This window comes from Triturus cristatus, chromosome 8, assembly GCF_964204655.1.
Source record: "Triturus cristatus chromosome 8, aTriCri1.1, whole genome shotgun sequence".
Taxonomy (NCBI): Eukaryota; Metazoa; Chordata; class Amphibia; order Caudata; family Salamandridae; genus Triturus; species Triturus cristatus.
Window position 1 is genome coordinate 1,382,510,210 of NC_140591.1, and position 20,508 is coordinate 1,382,530,717.

General features: G+C 41.1%; 1 protein-coding gene across 3 annotated transcripts in view; it reads right to left on the reverse strand.

Moving 5' to 3' along the window:
* GRIK1 (glutamate ionotropic receptor kainate type subunit 1) overlaps positions 1–20,508 on the reverse strand; it is a 968,246-nt gene that overhangs the window by 188,100 nt on the left and 759,638 nt on the right. For all 3 annotated transcript variants that reach the window (XM_085623097.1, XM_085623095.1, XM_085623096.1), the window contains 2 exons: positions 15,658–15,861; positions 10,677–10,900 (listed from right to left, as the gene is read on the reverse strand). In XM_085623097.1, coding sequence (XP_085479223.1) covers positions 10,677–10,900; positions 15,658–15,861 — 428 coding nt within the window. The remainder of the gene's footprint in view (positions 1–10,676; positions 10,901–15,657; positions 15,862–20,508) is intronic.

A 20,508-nucleotide genomic window follows, 5' to 3' on the forward strand; every position in this document is an offset into this window, starting at 1 on the left:
TTATCTGATGTATAATTTGCAGATGTTAGCAAAACAAATTGTAGTTCAAACGGATCATATGTTAATAAAAGTGAGGTGACACATGTTGCTGCACAGTGGAAGACCCTTCGCGAAAGTTGATGGGTCACTTTTCTGTAACCTATTGCTATTTCTGGGTGTTAAAACTTTGCCCAAACAGCGTAAAATTTTGTAAAAATGCCAACATAACAAAGTAATAATGTTTCAAATGTGCGGCTTAGGGAGATGGACCTGAAATATGCCATGCTTTTCCCCGCCAGGCTACGTGTGGTGTATGAGGATCGGACTTTCTTCTTCGAATCGCCGGACATGGCAAGGGACTGGTTGGATGCGCTCCCTCGGCGACAGCCCGGCGGGGACCGCGTGGTTGGAGCGGAAGGCGACCGGGATGGACATGAGTGATACCTCCGGTGTCGGTCTGTTTTGACTCAGCCCCAGACAGTGACTAGCACCCTACTGCAGTAATGGGAGGGCGGCGGGGGGAAGATAGGAGCTCTTTCCTCCCTTGGGGTACTTTTTGTAGATTTGTTTTTGATAGGGCGACAGGCACACTGCAAGTTGGGGGGGCTTTGCAAGCTGACGCAGGGGTGCAGGGAGGGGGGGGGATTTGGGATGTTGGGGTTGTTGTTGGGGTTTTTTTTCTTGCAAGGCGTAGTAATTGTTGTCAGTATTGTCCGATTTTGGTTCTCTGGGGGGGGTGGAGGTCTCTTTGGGTTTGGGGATGGGGGATAGGGGCTTAAACATAATTAGCTGGAATGTTAATGGCTTAGGGGATCGTATTAAACGGGGGATAGTCCTACAATTCTTGAAACGGACCTCGCCAGATGTGGTCCTCTTGCAGGAGACCCACCTTATAGGGAATACGTGTTATGCACTTAATAGAAAGGGCTATAAATTCATTGCTCACTCGGGGTTCTCCTCGGGCTCCAGGGGTGCGGGCATACTTGTTAGAGCTTCCCTACCATTTGAGGTTGACTCCACCATTGCTGATGATAGGGGGCGCTTTGTGGCTGTGGCGGGGAGGTGGGAGGGCAGAACGTTGGTATTGGTTTCTGTTTATGTCCCTCCTGCCCTGCAGGCCTCCACGTTTGCTGATCTGGGCAAGGCCTTGTTGGAACTCCCTGAAGGGATGCTGGTGGTGGGAGGAGACTTCAATGCGGTTGGATCTGGATTGCTCGATAGGTACCCGCCCAGGGACACCGGGGGGGCTCAGAAGTGGCTTCCCGACTTTATAGATACTTTTGGCCTGGTAGACTGTTGGAGGCTACGGCACCCCACTCAGAGACAATATACCTTTCACTCCGGGGCCCACGGTAGTCTCTCTCGGATTGATTACTTGCGAACTCTGGCTGTGCACGCCTCATTGGTATCTGAGGCTAGGCACATGGCACGGGGTATATCCGATCACTCGCCGGTGTGGGCCCGTCTGGATATTGGCCGGGTAGTGGGGGGCAGGGTGGCTCCCATTAACCCCTGGTACTTTCGTGACCCCAAGCTGCGCAGTGCGTTGCTGAAGGCAGTTGATCACTATTTTCAGGATAATCAGGGTTCTGTTGAATCTGCGGTGTCCTTGTGGGAAGCGTTTAAGACCGTATTGAGAGGGGAGGCCCTTTCCTTGGTAGTGGCCGCCAAGCGGCGGAGAGACGCCGAGGTGACACAAGTTGAGGACGAGATTGCGGCTTTAGACGTGGCCTTGGAGGAGGAGGTTGCAGCGGCCACACTGCATAATTTGAGCTTGAAGCAATTGGAATACAGGGATCTGGTGACGAACGCTGCCAAGACCCTCATTAGGGAGCAGCAGGGTCGATTGTACGATGTCGGTGATAAGGCCGGAAAACTGTTGGCGTGGTTGGATAAAAAAGAGCGTGTTAATCGAGTGGTGCCGGAGTTGTCGATGGATGGGGGAGAGGTTGTCACTGACCCCGACGGTATAGTCCAGTGTTTCTCGGACTATTTTCGTACGGTATACACCTCGGTTTCGGATAGGCCGACTGAGGACTCGTGCGACCTTCTGCGTGATATTGCTCTGCCCAGCCTTTCTGCCATAGATAGGGATGACCTCGATGGAGATATAACTGTTGACGAAGTGGCGTGTGCTATCCGTGCGTTGCGCTCGGGTAAGGCCTCGGGCCCAAATGGTTTGCCGATTGAGTTGTATAAGCTTCGTCCGGATAAGTTGGCTCCTCACCTGCGCGCCATGTTCGTGGAGGCGCGGGTGAATGGGTTTCTTCCGCTCGATCAACGACTGGCGACGATTGTGGTAATACACAAAGACGGTAAGCCCCGGGATAAGTGTGGTTCCTATCGGCCGATATCACTTCTCAACGCCGAGCCGAAAATCCTTGCCAAGATCCTTGCTAACCGCCTGGTCCGGGTGCTTGGAGATTTGATCCACCCGGACCAGTCGGGCTTTATCCCGCACCGTAACACTGCACTGAATCTTAGACGCCTTCATGGAGTGATTGCTAGGACGGGAACGATGCGAGAGCCGGCCATTGTGGCGGCCCTCGATGCCACGATGGCTTTCGATACGGTGGAGTGGGCATACCTGTGGGCTGTGCTAGCCAAGTTCGGCTTCGGGCCTGGCTTTGTAGGCTGGGTGAGGTTGCTTTATGAGGGGCCCCTTGCTAGCGTCGTGGTGAACGGGCGGGCGTCGACACCGTTCGAGCTCGGGAGGGGCACCCGGCAGGGTTGTCCCCTGTCGCCGTTGTTGTTCGCCCTTGCTCTTGAACCGCTGGCGGCGTGGATACGATGGCACCCGGATATACATGGGATTCGTTGGTCGCCTGACCACGAGGACCGTATTTCGCTTTACGCCGACGATATTCTGTTATACCTCACCTCGCCTAAGAAATCTCTCATAGTGGTTTGTGACGTCTTGACTTCTTTCGGTAGGAACTCTGGTCTTGTTATTAATTGGGGAAAGTCATACTTGTATGTCCTGTGTGGTGATGTCCCGCCTGTCCCGCGAAACTGCTCGATCCAGATCGCCCGGCAGGGCTTTTTGTATTTAGGGATCTATATTTTCACTGACACCACTTTACGATACGAGAAAAACTTCCTCCCTCCCTTGGCACGTTTGCGGTAGGACGTGGCGGGTTGGCGGCGGTTGCCGCTTTCCCTCCTTGGCCGCGCCACCCTGTTTAAAATGATGTCACTTCCCCGTTTCCTCTATGCCTTGCAGAATACCCTTGAATTGGTCCTGGCCAGTTATTTCCGTGAGGTCGAAAGCCTCCAGCGTGCGCTATTGTGGGAAGGGCGACCGCGCATAGCGATTGCTAAGTTGACGCTTCCGTGGTATGACGGAGGTATCGCGCTTCCAGACATTCGACGTTATTATTGGGCCACTCAGATGAGCGCGATTAACCATGGTGTCTATGGTCCGGCGCTGAGCCCCGGCTACGCCATGGACCGGTGGTTGCTGCGCGGGGGTAATTACCACAGAGCGTTGTACTCGAAGTCGTTGGACTTAACCCTTACGGGGCCCACCAGGGTGGCCGTGCACGTGTGGAAGGTGGCGACAGATTCACTGGGCTGGAAGGGTAAGCTTACCCTTGCCACCCCGTTGTTTGACTCCGATATTCTGGGAAAGCTTTGGCATACAAAAGGGTTTGAGAAATGGGACCTGATCGGTATATCCAGGGTTGGAGACCTTTTGGTTAAGGGTAGGGTGAAGTCATTCGAGGAGCTGCAGAAGGAATATGAGCTAGGGAGCACAGAGTTCTTCCGATACGCTCAAGTGTGTCACGCCTTGCGGTCAGTCCTTGTAGAGGGGGAGACGGTGCCTGAGTCCTCTCCGTTAGAGGACCGGATCCTGGATGGCCATATGCCAGAGAGTACGATCTCTCTCATTTATAAGAAACTAATTAATGTTCGGGCAGATCTTCTTCTAGGGTTGCGCGATCAATGGACTAGGGATGGCCTCGAATTAGATGATGAGGATTGGCAGTATGCAGTTTCTTCTCCCAAAGAGGTCGCGATCCATGCGCGCCTGCGGCTGGTGCAGCTTAAAATACTCCATAGAGTTTACGTGACAGGGCCTAGGCTGGTCCATATGGGTTTCTCTGAGGAGGGCTTATGTAAGAGAGGCTGTGGTATGGTGGGCACCTTCCTACATATTATTTGGGAATGCGGTGCGATCATGGAGTTCTGGAAGCGAATCCACGAAGTGATGGGGGAGGTGACGGGCATCGTCATGCAGCCGGAGGCGCGGTGTTGTCTCCTGAATGTTTGGGGTCCTACGGACCACGACGCGGCACAGACTCAGTGGGTGACCCTAGGGAACATGGTAGCTAAGTGCGACATCGCTCGCCTGTGGGGCTCTGCTAGGCCTCCTACATTGACAGCGTGGATGGAAAACATGGATTGGAGCATGTTTAGGGAGAAGACAGTGTATTGTGCTCGAGGGCACCCCCGGAAATGGCACACCGTATGGGGGCGATGGAACCAGTACAGAGGGGGCATATGTCTGCCCCCAGACCCGGACCCGCCTGAGGAGCAGCTCTCCCCTTAGCATTCTTTCCGGCTTTGTGTTCTTTGCTGGTATGTGTTTGCCTTCTTGAGTCTCTGCCTTCCCCTCCTTTCCCTTACTATAGACCTGTGTCTGGTGGACGAAATGGGGCTCGCTCCCCCTGATGGGAACCCTTTTTGTGCTTTAAGTACTTATCGCCTTGCTTGTGTTTAGGTTTGGGTTTGTGTTTATTTAAAACAGAACCTTTTGATTCTCCTATCAGTGAAATGTGGACGCTCGCTTGTGTTGTGTATCTAAAGCTGCCGTACCTCCGGGTTGTCGGCTGAATAGCTGTGTCCCTGACTTAAAAGAATAAAGCTTTAAAAAAAAAAAAAAAAAAAATGTGATGCATTATGCTACATAAGATGCCTTTTCTTGATGCATAATTTGGTTAACCCTGTTGCATAATTTGGTCCTACCCTGCTGCATAATTCGGGTGACCCTGCTTATAACACAGGCATGCATGGCATAAAATAATCTACAGCTGCTTTAAATGAGTAACTAGATAGATGCTATAGATATGCTACAAAAGCATCTGCACATTAGTATGGTTACTACCAGGGCTGAACACATAGTTCAAAGTGTTAACTGGATATAACTAATAAGTAGTGGCAGCGACTAAAGCTGCAATAAATGCAAACTGTTCCTTGTTTCTGGTCAAGCCTGTAGGCACGGACATGAAAAGACACTATTCATGGAGCACAATTCAGTTAAGTGCCTGTTGACCATGTGCTTGTCTCCCTTCGAGTGAATTGCTGTGGTGGGGGTGGGGGGTGAGATATCATATTGGTTAGGAGATGTTTGATGACACTAATGTCTGTGAATGAAATGCATCTGTCTCTGTTACTGACACACAACTATGAGGGTGGTCAGTGTAGGGAGGCTGGAGAAGGGTACTGTGATTGATTAGGAGGCTGGAGAAGGGCACTGTGATTGATTTGATACAGTATGAGTACTTTTTGCAGAGATTGGTGGGAGCTGAATCAATCAGACATTTGTAGGAGAGACAGAGTATTCTAAAATGCCCTGATGCACCCACTGAGCCAGTAATAAGTATTAGGGGGCACAGAGTGTGTTACTCTTAACTGCATTCTCGACCTTCTTGAAGCAGCAGAGTTGGCTAGATTGGGTCTTTGTTTTGGGGGGTTATGCAATAACCCTTAGACATGGTTGGGACACCTGCTACTAACAGATCGCTGGTGTAAATGGTGCAGCAGTGAATAAGGTGGATGGCAAAGGTGTCATTGTTGTGGAATGAATAGTACATCATGTACTGAGAACATAAATGTGGAACATTTGCATCATTAAGCTAGTCACTGCCAATTCATCCTACCAAGCCTTCAGGTGACCTGACCCAGTGCATATGTCTTAGTGGGGGCCGCTGACTGTGCCTCAGTGCTGTCAGTGTAAAATGAAGGAAGGGTTGAGCCCATGAACAATAATCCTAAGAGACAAGCTGGTATCATTCAAGAGCGGGCAGGGACGCCTCAAGTTCCAGAATAAGTGGCTGCTCTTGGATCACATATGAAGGTTTCCAGCTGTCTCGCTGCTGCCTGTCACTGAGGGGGGACTCAAACAAACCATTCCAAGATTTGCACCTGTATTAAAATATCCACGCGAGTTTCACAAAAAGAAGCTGACGCAGTGAAGGCTGTTGACGGTGTCTTGCGATAGGCTCTGCTCTAGCTGTGGTGCTGATGGAGCAAGTTAGTGCTCACATAAAGTTTACCTCAGCCCTAAATAAAGGGTTGAAGACTGAAAGTAGACCAACTTGCCTAAGACTGGTATAACGCTAGATAACTCTAAAGAGAAACATCTCTTAGAGAGTTCCTCTGCTTTAAATCCAGGTTAACATATTGATTTTCACATATAGTGTGTAGATTGCATTCATTCCTTTCCAACTGACTTACTGTGTCCTACCAAAAGACACCACCATTGATTATATATTAGTGAAAAAAACAAAAACGTTTATATTTATCTGGACTTTAAACAGTGACATTTAATCTAACTTTTTTTTAAACCATTATCAAGTTATTTTTGATAGTATCAATGTTGACCAGAAACTTGCTAGCTAGTATCCCACTATTTTTCGGGGTTGTTGAACTCTGTGTCACAATGCACTGGCTCAACTTAAATGCATAAGGATGAAAGAACCTACTATGCCCATTATCTGATTGAAGGGGGAAAAGATCATCTACCCTTAATGTGCAAATAATGCAGGAACAAATCCAAATCCTCCTATGGGGCACGCATTTAAAGTTAAATCTGGTTTACAAAAATATGGTACCATGCATAGTGAGGGATAAAAAAAACTGAACGGTTTACCTTTATGAGTAAAACCTTCCCTACTAGAAAGAGAGAATGCATTGAACTTATTTTGTACTACACACCTACTTGGAGTAACCCTTATTGTAGGTGGAATGGGAATTTGCAGAAATACATTATTAATGTGGCAACCTTATTACTTTCTATTATTTCAGTATCAATGACCCAAGAACCACAGTGTTTTTAAGAACAGGGGTTCCAGTCCTTGCTGGTTTAAGCTGTGTTCATTTAAATTGACAGTTTAACTGCCACTATTATTAGCAACATGACCCAGAAACAGGTAAAAAAGGTCTGGGTCAAAGTCAAAGTAATGGTGGTCACCCTTGCATCATAATGGCACGACTATAACTGCAAAACTTCTTGACAGATTTTAGACATCATTGGCTTAAATGTGTCATGCGAACTGGTGGCTGTCTTTGATACTTTGTGAACACCCTTGACCTAATTGTATCCACCCCTGGCATAGTGGTGGCAGTCCCAGGCATAATGGTGACGAATTCTGGCACAAGGGTCGCCATCATTGACATATTGTGGGCAACATTGCTATGAGGCCTGGGCATAATGGGGGCTCTAGAAAAATGACTGTAATGCACCTGGGCATCCTTGCCCTAACCAAGGACTCTCCTCCCAAAGAAGGGATACCCAAACCCCATGATTGCCATTCTTGCCATTTTGTGAGCATCATTGGCATGAAATTGTCCAGCACTAACACAATGATGGCTCTGATTTAATTGGTGGACATCGATAGCATATAGCGGGTATCCCTTGCACTGTGGTGACTATCCTTGTTAGATGATGACATTACTTGTGAGGCAGGATCTGTCCTTGTATGGTAGTCGTGTAGCAGATACTTAACGAAAATGACAAGGTAGTGTTTGGGGATCAAATGTCTATTTATAAAAAAAAAAGCAATAAACAGCATTTTATTCAGAAAGTGACAAGCTTTTGTATTGAGTATTTTTTTTACCGAAAATTAAATCTTGTATTTGATAGACAAATGTGTTTTTTTTTCAGTCACTCGTCAACTGGAGTTTGGAGAGAAAATGACTATTTGAGCCATAAGTCCTGCTGATGTAGGGAAGACTATTGTGCATGATATTTCCTTTGTGTCAGAGGGCACATTCTTCTATGGTCTTTATTACATAAGTCATGGGAAGGCATTTAATTATTATGCCTTATGGTCTAATGTGGGCAAGTGTGCTCACAATGCTATCTTGTCAGATATGATCACTATTATTAAGGTAATGCTATTTGTTAGTAGCTTGTAACACTGTTCATTGATTAACTCTCTCTTTGCGAAACAGATAGGCGATCCTTGTTCCAGTAAATACAATGTATATGAAGTTTTACTATATGTTTTACATTGCACTTCTGATACACTGGCTACCTTCCTTTACCGTCCTTCATCTTTAATCTTTAGCAGTTTTCAGAGCAACTACATGTTGTGCCTGTGCAATTAACCATTCTCTTCAGAGTATTTATCATACCTGAATTACCAGCTTCTTAAAATGCCAAACCTATTTAACAATCGTGAAGAGTGAATAATTGAAATATGCTATATATAATATGTTTAAACTGTAGTCTTTTTCCTGCCTCACAATGTGGTGCACTGCTGCAACACTTTCTGATACACAATCAATCATAGAATAATGAAAAAAGTTCAAACTATAAACAATAGGTCTGCAAAAAGAAAGAAATTGACACTTTGGCCTCAGACAATTCCCATGCCTAATACAAGATGGTCTAATGCAATAGGATGAAATGATCATTTACCTAACTATACAAACGTTAATATTGGTTCCCTTATTTACCAAAACAAAGCAATTAGAAACATTACTATCATGTGCCATTATAAAACGAAAAAAAAACCTGGATAAGTTTGCCCATACGAAGATCTCCCAGAAGGCATTTTTTAGAATATCCCTGTTCTTGTTACCATATGTCTTGTCTTTTTTCAACAGACTCATGACTTATTTTCTATCATCATACTGTGCACAGCCATTTAGCTTTCAAAGATCAGAATGCCCATGTACCATGATCCTTCCTCCACTATGTTATAATATTGTTGTTCACCTTCCATTACAAAGCTGTTTCTAAATCAACAGTCGTTCAAAAAGTTAAAGCACATATTTCCTCTAGTGACAATAATACTATTACTACTACTAATAATAATAGTAATACAAATAATAATAATAACAGTAACAATAATAATAATAACAATACACATAGTGTGTTTAGCCCTTAATGAATTTCGCAAGGATCTAACCGTTAAATTAGAAACAAGCATGAAGGAGGTACTGCACATTGAATTTCAACACATTTGCACTTTGCTATAATCATTTATGAATGTTCACTTTGGTGTTTGAACCAAAATATCACTATGAAGTCGGTTGCAAACAATTGTTTTTAGATATATACACCGCAGGAAAAACAACACATTTGAGATTGTATGCATATAATATAACTATGTACTATATGTATTCCAAGGTTCTAAAACCATATGAGTTTAGTTTTTCTGCATAGGAGGGGCATGGTTCTTTTGGTGTGATCACAGAACATCCCGTTAGAATATCATCTGACAAAAATATTGCACTCTAAATATCATCTAAAGAAATATCATCCCATGAAATTATTCAAAAATCTACCCTCAATGGCACGATAGTATTGTAAATTATATTTAGATCATGATATTTATGTCAGATAATATTTCTGTATACATTTTTCTGATATAGGACCACTATTTTCTATTCACTTGAAAGCGAACAACCCAGTATTGCCCCTAACACACCAACATGATTTGAGATGTGTTCCAAACATTAGCTAGTGCTAATGCAAAGTTTCTGTGGCCATTAAGTCGTGTGCCTATATCCTCTGAAAAACAGCTTGAGAAATTTAAGTTTAATAAAAGAAGATGTAGAACTTCTCAGCATCCACCACTATCTCAGCTGAGTGGTAAGTTAAATGCTTCAAAGCAGTGACTTTCTCTCTGGTACAGACTGACCTCTTATCATCCTAACATTTCAGACCAGGCAAAATGATCCACACTCTTTGGTACTATTGCAACTAATGTGAACAGAGTATCCTGGCATACCCCATCATATCTTTACAGACATTAAAAAAGCAGGGATCTCCTATTTGTATAAACAATATGTCATCAGAATCACCAGCAATTTCTCATAGGGGATGTAGAAGATTGTACATTTTCATTTAAAATAATTAAAATAAATTAAAGTCATAATCTACCAGCCTTTAAAACAATGATCTGCCAGTAACCACAAGTATATAAGAAACATTTTAGCTAATCCAGAAAAAATGTGTGCTTTTGAAGAAAATATTTAAAACCCTCTTAAGCATGTAATGATAATGCCTAAACAGACCAAATTAAACTTTTAGTGCCCAGTTCACAAAGATGTCCTCTGGGGCATATTCCAAGATTTCCGGATCATTTCAAATTTACCCTAATCATCTTGAAAGGAATCCATAAAGATTGGCATAGCATCAAAGATGCTCCAGACAATTTCCAACACCAACCTTTAAAAAGATAAAAGAAGTCTGATATTCAGATACCAATGGTATCTTTCTTGTTCCAAAGCAAAATGGAATAGACTAGACTCTTTATCTATCAGTGTATCTGCTACAATGAGACATTTCAGCTTCTATCCTAGAACTACATCGGTTATGTTTGTGTGTACCTAAACATCATACACAATGTGAAAAATAATTTGTTACTAGTTTTGTATTGTGTGATAAAGTTATTCAATGCAACCAGTATGATCCAGGTGATGTGTCATGGCTGCATTTGTAACTCTGCTTTTGTGCTTACCTCGCAATCACAAACAACACACAACTGACTCCAAGGCAAGCAAGAAGCACATACATCCAGATATCAGGAGAGAGAGGATTTAGAAATGAGAAGACACCAGGATTTGTCCCATTGGGTTTCCGGTATAAAATACTGATTCCCAGCGTCATGAATGGCTTGGAAAAGTCAATGACCTTCTCTCTCACATAAGTAATAGTTAATGGTGCAACGGCCAGATCAGCTTTCTGGGAAGAGAAGCAAAAATATGTTACATATATATATATATAAGCATATATCTTTGCAAAATATCAAAAATATATTACACCAAAATATTGACACCTTAGAGGCTACATATGCACAGAGGGAAATATCAACATGCTGTATTCTGATTAGGTGCTGATCATTCAGTATCTACCGGAGACTCTAGAATGACATGTGGTTTTGGACTTCCTCTTTATGTCCTTGAAAAATATTATGTGGAACAGGAGGGAAAGCGAATCCTCTACCTCCCCTTAGCTGACAGTGCTGTAGGGGAGGCGAAGTTCACCCAGAATACAAGGGCTTCTCTGCTTCCCCTATATATCCTTTTCTAGGGAAGCTAACCCTGCCTCATTGTGGTCAGGGAGTCCTGTATCAGATAATCTTGGAGAGAAAGAAGTGTAGGGAGCATTGTTGAGGGCATGAGCTCTGACCAGAAGGTGTGGCTTAAAACATAGAGGGACAAATTCCATGGTTGACATTGTAGACTAGCATCAATTTCTGCAGTCAGTAGTATTGTTTAAGAGGTGAGGTCACTCACAGCTGTCTCTTGACCACAGTGTTGATTATGACCTTCAGCTTTGTCTTTTGCCCTTTAACTCTCCCCACTGAGACTAACCTGCGAGTTCCCTCTCAAACCAGACAGCATTGCATAAATAACTTAACATGAGGTTCCATAACAAAACACACGCTAACACATAAAAAAAAGTCAGTTCATTGTCATTGCTTAGAAACAAGGATTTGTCTTCAGAATAAAATGGCTTAAACATATCTAACAACACTTTTGTGAAAATATTGTTTCCAAAATATTGCACTTTTTGAGTTACCGATAGAATATCTACACTCAATAGAGCAGTAATTTTGTAAATGATTTTTAGGGCAAGCTATGTCAGATGATACCGATAATCAGACATGCAACCGAAACAGGATTTTATCTAAAAAAAAATATAGCAGGCATATTTCTGTTCCTAAGTACATTTAACAAATGAAAATACATATCACATAATTCATTTCCTATATTTTTGTGCAAAAAATACAAGACGTACCAGCAAGATGACACATTTGTTTAGTATTTGTAACAGAAATGAGGAAATGATATGGCGTGGCTGTAACTTCTGGCACAAGCGTGTTTATTCAGTCACAGCGCCAATTATTTTATTTATTTTATTTACTACTAACATGAGTTGGGGAACTAATTAGCACCTAGATCTACAGTACTTCTGCCATAAACAAGTTAAAAGCTTTCATTTTACGAGACATACCCCAAAAATGGCTGCTGAAAGGTTTTTAAAGTCGCAATATATTGTCTCAAAATGTAAGTGTTTTATTTCCACCAATCTGTGATGGTTGAATTGACTTTTAACTACTTCTCTGCAGTTTTAATTAAGTCAGCTGAGCCAGTTCCTCTTTACAACTAGCACATCATACATACATGAGATGATGCTGTAAGTTTAAGACATGTGGTCCACCATCTTAGAATGCTGCTCTTTAATAAAAAAAATATGTCATAACCTTCGTTCAGTCTGTATTACGTAAGGATGCAGAACAATCCTGTTCCTCATGTTTTGCCTACATCTTCTGAAGTTCAGCTGAACACAAAAATACGAGACTCTGGAGTGAGGCATGCTTTGTGAGACTCTGGAGTGAGGCATGCTGCAAAAGAGTTTGTTGACTAATAGTTCCAGTCATGCTCTTCGGTTACCTACATGGCCAGGTTTCTATTGAACGTCTTTGAATTGCCTGTCTGGCATTTTTTAAGCAGAGAAACTCTCTGGGGAACTAAATATACAAAGTGCCAAATACTATGTAAATACAGTACATTTCAAGATTTGGGATTTCAAATGACCCTTCTTAATGGCATAGGAGAGTTTCTGACATCACTGGAATTTACAAATGTTTATGTATCTGTCTTCAGTTTACCAGATCACTAAAAGATCATTGTTCTTGTTAATCAGTTTTTACATCTGTACAACCTATAATCAGTAATTTTTTGTAATTGTTGGTAAATCCTTGTCCAATAATATCACCATGAAAATATCCTTCTCTGGATGATGGATTGTTCCATCCTTCTTCTCTGGAGAAAGTAGATGAAGAAAAGAGGTTAATCTGTAGCGTTCTTCTTGACTGAAAGTTCTTGTGAATTGAGGAATTCAAACAGATTTCCACCACTGGATTGGAGCTCCTTTTAGAGTATACTATAGAGCAGAGTACGGATCAATGTATTTGCCTGAGGCATAAGCCACACCATTGAGGAAGTAGTAGTTTTAATGGCTGCAGCCTATGGCATGTAAGAGGTTTTGGGTTCAGCATAGAAAGCTGCTTGTGTTTTTTAAATTCCCTGGGCCAAATTACGTTTCACATCACTCGCAAAATATCTCTACAGCCTTTGGACTTTGAGCTTGTAAGATACCTAAAAACTTGTTTCATGTAATGGAAGAACTGTACTGCTTCCATAAAGCATTGCTTGAGGAATTATTTACAATTCCACCACCTTCTTATGATCCCTACCATTGATGTAATTAAGAAACGTTTTTGTGCAAGCCTGGATTCAGCTTGCATTTAGGGAAAATGAATGAGAATAGTTGTTAGGAGGTCTCCCAAATGGAAAGAGCTCACTGCAGTCTTCAGGGTGTAGGGAACCTCAACTAGCGTCAGAGGACATCATTCACCTTTATTGGAGAGGATTGGCAGTAATGTTAAGAGGGGTTACATAAACAGGTGGGGGAAGCTGCTTCAAGGACAAAAAGCTTTCTTTTCTTCTGGGGATTGGAACAATGGAATACATCAGAAGTGTAAATGTGCTAAGGTGATCACATATTAGAGACATACTTCTCATCCAAGATGTGCAGTGTAGTCTGGCAGTATTTTAAAGGATTTGAAGTTATCCAATGAACCATGTTTTGTTTAGCCAAATGCCTTTTGAGCAAAGGCTTTGCCCGGGTTGACTCTATGCTAGATTGCTGAATCTCTTGGCTTGGGGGTGACTGTCGTCTCTCTGTAAAATTCCTGGATAATCTTATACATTCACCTTTTTGCTTCTAATTCCAAAATTTCTAATCAAAATTATTGAGATAGTTGGAAGTGGAAGTAGAGTATATTTTCCTTTTCCATCCTTCCCACTACCCATTCCAAACTTAAAACATCAGACCAAATCCAGACTCAATTTCTCAATTTAATGATCAAAGTTGTTGGACTACAATGATAGTCTATCTGGAAGCAAACGGAAGCAGTGTAGCAGTACTAGCTAGAGTTTCATTTAAAGTTCTGATCTCTTTCAGACGTGTCTTCTGTCCAGGTATTTGCAGCAATCAGCTTGTATTTTTACTAGTTTTTAGTTTTTGTAGGGCATGCCAATTCTGGGCTTCCCTGTGGCTACCCGTAAAGTGTGATGACAACTTTAAAAGATTACCCAAACCAATATGTGGTGGTCTTGATTTTAACAGTTATTGCAATTTTTTCTATCCTTTAAGGCCTTTTTTCGTTTTGCTATGATCTTCATTTGGTCCTTCTGCCATCAAGTCACACATCTGAACTGCTGAACTGAATTTGGTTTTATTACCAAAGGTTCTGTAATTGGAAGAAATCAATCTTCTTAGGAGTGACTGAAGGTCTTTTCTGCAAGAAGCATTGCTGCTGGTCAGCCCATGTTCTCAGATGTTGTGCAAATATCCAAACTTTCTGTGATACTAATGACTTAGGGAACTGTCCTCTATCGACTACGTCCAGATCCTTGCTCTCCTGAGGAGCAGCTTTACATACCTTGAAGGACAGTAATAATTTGCATTCACAAATCCACCTTTTTCAGGAGGTTTGTTTACTTGTTTGCAATCTTTGGCTCCTCTGGTCATCTTCATATGCATATGTCAACTAGATTGTTTCACTCAACTTATTAAACTACTTTGGATGGGAATGACCTGCTCCTTTCAAATTAAGATAGAGCTACAGGAGGAATTCAGGCCACTTGCACAGAGTTTCAGTTGTAGTCTTTCTCACTCACCTATAAGCCTCTTACCACTGTTACCAAAGTATGGCATATGTTTGTATTCAGAAAAATATGTCTCAGATGCAGTGATTGATTCACCATGTTTTACTGCCTAGGCCATCACACAACGACAGCTTGATCCTTGATACAAGAATGAAAGAATGAGATGAAGTGAAAATTGCAGATTCGTGTTTGGTAATTACCAAGATTTCTAGTCTTTCTTTTCTTTATTACATTCCTAAAGATGTTGGCATCAAAAATCTTCAAAACTGCTGTTGTTGCAGTTACCTGGGTGGGAGGTTCATGGTTAATATACTTAACTTCACGTGTTAAGGATATTACATAACAATTTAGCAGTGACATTGAGCTCATAAAAGAGTGTTGTTAACACATAAACATGGTGTCTGCAGTACTTAATGTGTTTTTAAATAACTAATGTGCTCAAATCAAAGGTGCAGTGAGGGTTTACTCGGAAAAGCATGTCACAAGCTAAGAAAGTCAGTACTGGACTGTGAAATATGTAGACAATTCACTTTAATGTGATATAGAATGAATACGAGATTGTAGTGAAAAAACACTACCTTTCATTTTTAATACAAAAATTAGGTACACCCAATGCTCAACATTAAACCCCGTCTTATTCATGTACAATATCTTTAAATGTACAAAGACCACCAGATCATAAAAAAATAATCATTGCATGACAAAGATCTTTTCTAGTTGGAAAACATTATAAATGTAGAAAAGTTAACATTTTCTTACATGATCAATCAGTTCTCTGACCATTCCATTCCACTCCCCTTTGTCATTCTGGGCTCCATATTTACCATCAGCCACCAATTTCACCTCATAGATAAAACCCAAAATGTTTGAGAGCTCTTTTAGAAGATCCAGGCAATATCCTTCAAACCGGTCATTCCCATATAAAGGTTTATCTGACTTTTTATACATCACGTATGGGTCCTCCTGTATAAAAGAAAGTCAAAGAAACATTTAAGACTATACATCTAAACCATAAAGGATGTCATTCAGAGTCGCAATCAGATTCATAGTTCTTTAGAGCATTTAGAGAATTTTACCTAGTCATTGTAAGCGTTAGTCTCATCAACCACTGAATCTATATACATATAATTTGGTAACAAATTCTGGAAAGCAATGTAGAAGCATTTTGACCACTTGTAAGAATTGGATTTTGGACTAGCCCTTGAATAGTTATGATTTGGGGAAATTGAACTCTTGAACAATATCCATGCCACTACCATCTCCTACCTATTGAATGGCAGCAGTCTCTCCATCCATGTAACTTGATCATAATCAGGAGTGTGCAAACTGCAAATAATCTAGGGGTTTTCTCGTAGTTCCAGGTATTATAATATGGGTGACTTTCCAGAAAGGAGTTGTCATGCATGGGAGCTTTGTCAAAATTCCAAATCTTAAGAGGGAACGCCCCTTTCTCTTCACGAAACATTGAGCAACTGTGGGGGAGGGGTCTTACAAAATATAACCTTGATAATGCAAATGCGATTTATGCTGAATTGTCAGTGTATTAATGCAAACATCTGCTGGCTGTCCAGAATGCTGCTGCTTGTCTGGGACTTGAAAGCACTAAAACAGGTTCTGCCCTATCTTTACTAAGAAGTCATAACAGAGCATAAGCAGCATAAATGCTTACATATTGTAAGGAGGCTGTAGGGAACATGTCTCCCAACATGAGTTTCGAAGCCATACTCTATATAAAGGTTTTCAGCTCTCACATATTAATTTACACACAAGTTGTACGTACATGGATTTAATACATCTGTTCGAAAAGCTGTAACCATGCCTGCCCTTTAACACACTAGTAATATTATACGTCAAGTCTTATGTTGTTGATGACTCTGGTGTATTTTACTAGGTTATACATTATATAATTAATATGACACTCTGAGCTGGGGACTGGCCTGAGTTAATAAATGTTTGGTCTGACAATGTTGTGGGCTTAGAGGCAAACACATGTAAAGTAAGTCATGTCACAAGCCTTTGGACGTCCTATTGAAAAATTAAGAATGATAAAAAAAGGTTTCCAGCTCACCTAGTTTGCCTTGTGAGGGAATGTCTTCCCCCTGAGCCTGCCTGAAGAATGCTGATGCTGTTTCACATGATGAACATATATCGTATTTAGCCACTGTGTTATGAGTATAATGCAGTTGAACTTCAGACTCAGAGTGTGTATTATACTCGTACATGAGGAGACGCATGAGCACTCTAGAATATTATCTCAAAGCATTCAGTGGCATCCTCATGGAGACCTTATTTTCAGTAATTTTAGGGATGAGTCTGTCATTTGCTTTGCCTGCTTCTCTGCTACAAGCAGGATGGACCTAAGAAGAGCAACAGCCATTCTGAAATATTTAGGGTATCCTGAAAAGGATAGTGACAGAATAACAAATGATAAGACCCATGGCATTGCACATGTTAATAATAAAATAGAACTTTGCATTTATACATATGTAAGATATGGGACATAGCAGCACATGGAATGCATGGCAGGAGAAATTGTAATAAAAGGTGGACGATCTGCAGGTGCTCATTTTGTAAGACTGTGAAAACATTGCAAAACAAAAGGTATGATTAAATCTTTAGACTATTCCCACTAATAGGGGACTAAATGGTGGATACCTTAAATACAAGTTTGGTAAGTTAAAGTGTTGCTTGACACTTAACATTGCAAACAATGTTTTTGTAAAGCAAGTTTACATTAAAAAAAATGAGACCCACTATAGGATCCTAGTAAAAATGAATATTGATAGTCAGTGGTGGTAAGTAAGAGTGCAGTTTGAATAGTTTGAATAAGCAGGATCTATAGCTAGGTGTGTGTTTTTTGTGTGTGACATAGAGGTCATAATTTCAAAATGTTGCATCTGTATTATAAGAGCATCGCATACATGTTTCCTTTATTCTACACATTATAAGCCTCATTATGAGTGTTCCATAACTCCCAACAGTAGTTATCGTTCCTATCAGGAATTATCGAATTATCACTGCTGGTGTCATGAGGTGCAGTAATCCTGCATGTGATACCTGTGACCTGTTATCTTTCAAGTTCGACTCCTTGAAGCATTTGTGCCTGGTAAAAATTGCAATTATGTGTTTGCATGTAGAAATTGATGCAGAAACAGTAATTCCCTCATGCTATTTCCATGACATAGTGGGCTACCAGGGATCAACTTTTGATCCCTTGATGAAACTGGCTGGCACCCAGTGTTGCAGATACCGCTGTATTGATAAGACTTTGGGCTGGATTGGCAATTGTACCAATCTGGCATTTATCGTTGAGCTGCATGGTAGGGGGCTGCTTTTCGAGATGAAAGGGCTGTCATTACCCAGACATGAAATCCACTTGACCCCATTCTAGTCTACAGTGTGCAGCTGGTTTGAACAGTTTTCCCGGGGCTGACTTTGGTTTCCAGCCCAACCACGCTAAAAGTGTGTGCTGGCATTAACCTGCTCCACCGAACACACCTATATTAGTTGCCTTAAGCTGCTACCAGTAAACATGCTGATCATATTGATAAAAACCTAGGGGCCTATTCACAAACAGCATTTTGTAGGATATTTAGAAGTACTACAATAGTACAAAATGCTATTTACGAACCTACTTGAGGAGGTCAATGCCTTGTTCTCTCCTGCCTTTAATATGCAGAGCTGTCTGCCCTGACAGCACAGATCTTCACAGACATAGGAATACATTTTAGTAGTAAACGTCAATGTGGGAGGAATGGGGGATTGGCTGGAAAATTGGGAATACTTACTACTAAAAGGGAGGGGTTAAGGGAAGAGAAAGAAGGGGTTTATAGAGGGATTGGCACCCACCAACAAAAGTGTAAGCCAATTACTATTCACAAACTGCACTTACATAGTTACTACAGTCAAATGGGACTCACAACAGTAGTAAATGAGCTAGAAAACGTCCGGCGCCACACCTAGCAATCACCCATAGAAAATAACGGAGACAGAGACTTACAATAAATGTCCATCTCAGCTAATGTTAAATTAAAATTACTTATTTTACCTTTGTAAAAATATAAATAGATGTAATTTAATGTAGAAATAAAATATAATTATCAGTTTACTATACAACATGTTAAAACCCTTTTTAAAATTAAAAGTTGATGCCTTTCCATAACTTTATTCGATCTAATTTGAAGACATAGATCATCAAAGTATACATTTTTAAAAACAATAAGACTGTGTCATTCATTTCAGTGCAATACAGTTCAATAATCATAAGTTATAATTAAAACTAACAGTTTAAGAATTGGAAGAAAAAGAGAAGTGTACAAATTCGACGTCACTTTAGAAAACAAATAGTTACATTACTAAAATTAATTCTCACAGAATTTCCATTCAGATTAGTACCTTATAAAGTTGTATACTTTAGGTTGGGATTTTCTTATTTAAATCTTATGAAAAATTATTTTTATTTTCAAAATATTTAAATATTTAATTCAAAATTATGTTAATAATGTTGTAGCATTTTTTATTTTACTCTACATTAAAAACTATTTTAAATAGACTTAAATTAATTTTTCAGTTGAAATAATTTTACAATTTAAAAAAAAATGTTTAATAAACTATTACACTTCTCACTATTCTTCATCATATGGTGACCTCTGTCTTAGTTATGGAGACCTCCGCCTTCATGTGACAAATTAAAAGAAGTAACTTTACACTCTGTCAGTGTAGCCACGTGGCAGCACTCGGTAAATTGAGGTCTAAATTGTTGTTTAACACTTGCCATACCCCTTGCTAAGTTTCTCGGGGCTATGTGGGTATTGCAAAGGAAGTTTTTGCCCCCTGCTTACATTTTTGAAATTCTTATCTTATGATGTCTGTATCTTACCTAATATACATTTTAATGTCTATTTTTTATGTTTTTATTATACCTTTATACAATTTATTGGAGAAGGTCCGTGACTAATTGTTCTCCACTGGAATACTTCAAATGTTATACACATTGATTATTTATTTGTGTTTGTATCTGAACTTTTATGGCTCTGGTGGCCGAAATAAAGTTATCTGAACTGAACCGAGGGCCGCACCCTGTCATTAAAGTACTACTAATCTCAGAAACATAGTGCCCAATAATCCTTGCTGTGAACCAAAACAGAAATAACAGTCTCTACACATTGTAAGCAGAGAAATCCGTGTTCCCTCTCCATCAACGATACTACAAACGTGGGGAAAAGGTGGTCCGTCTGCTGCTACTCCGATGGGCGAATTTGGCCATAATAATACAGCCCTTCTGGAGTGCCTCCAAGAAACTGATAACTCACCCGACAAACATCACAACAGAGTTTCAATATTACTATGAAAAATTATACACCTTGGACACCCATCCCGACCCAGAAGCGGAGGCCTCATTCTGTGACTTACAGAAACCATGTTTATCTAAAGCCCAAGGTAACACCCTAGAGGGAGACATCGCAGAGGAGGAAATTATGAAAACAGGTGAGAAAATGGCCACTTGCCTGGGGAAGATGGTTTCCCAATAGAATTTTTAAAAATAACCTAACCTCTGACAGTACCATTGTTAGCGGAGGTTTTCCAAAAGGCTTTGGCGACTGGGCATTT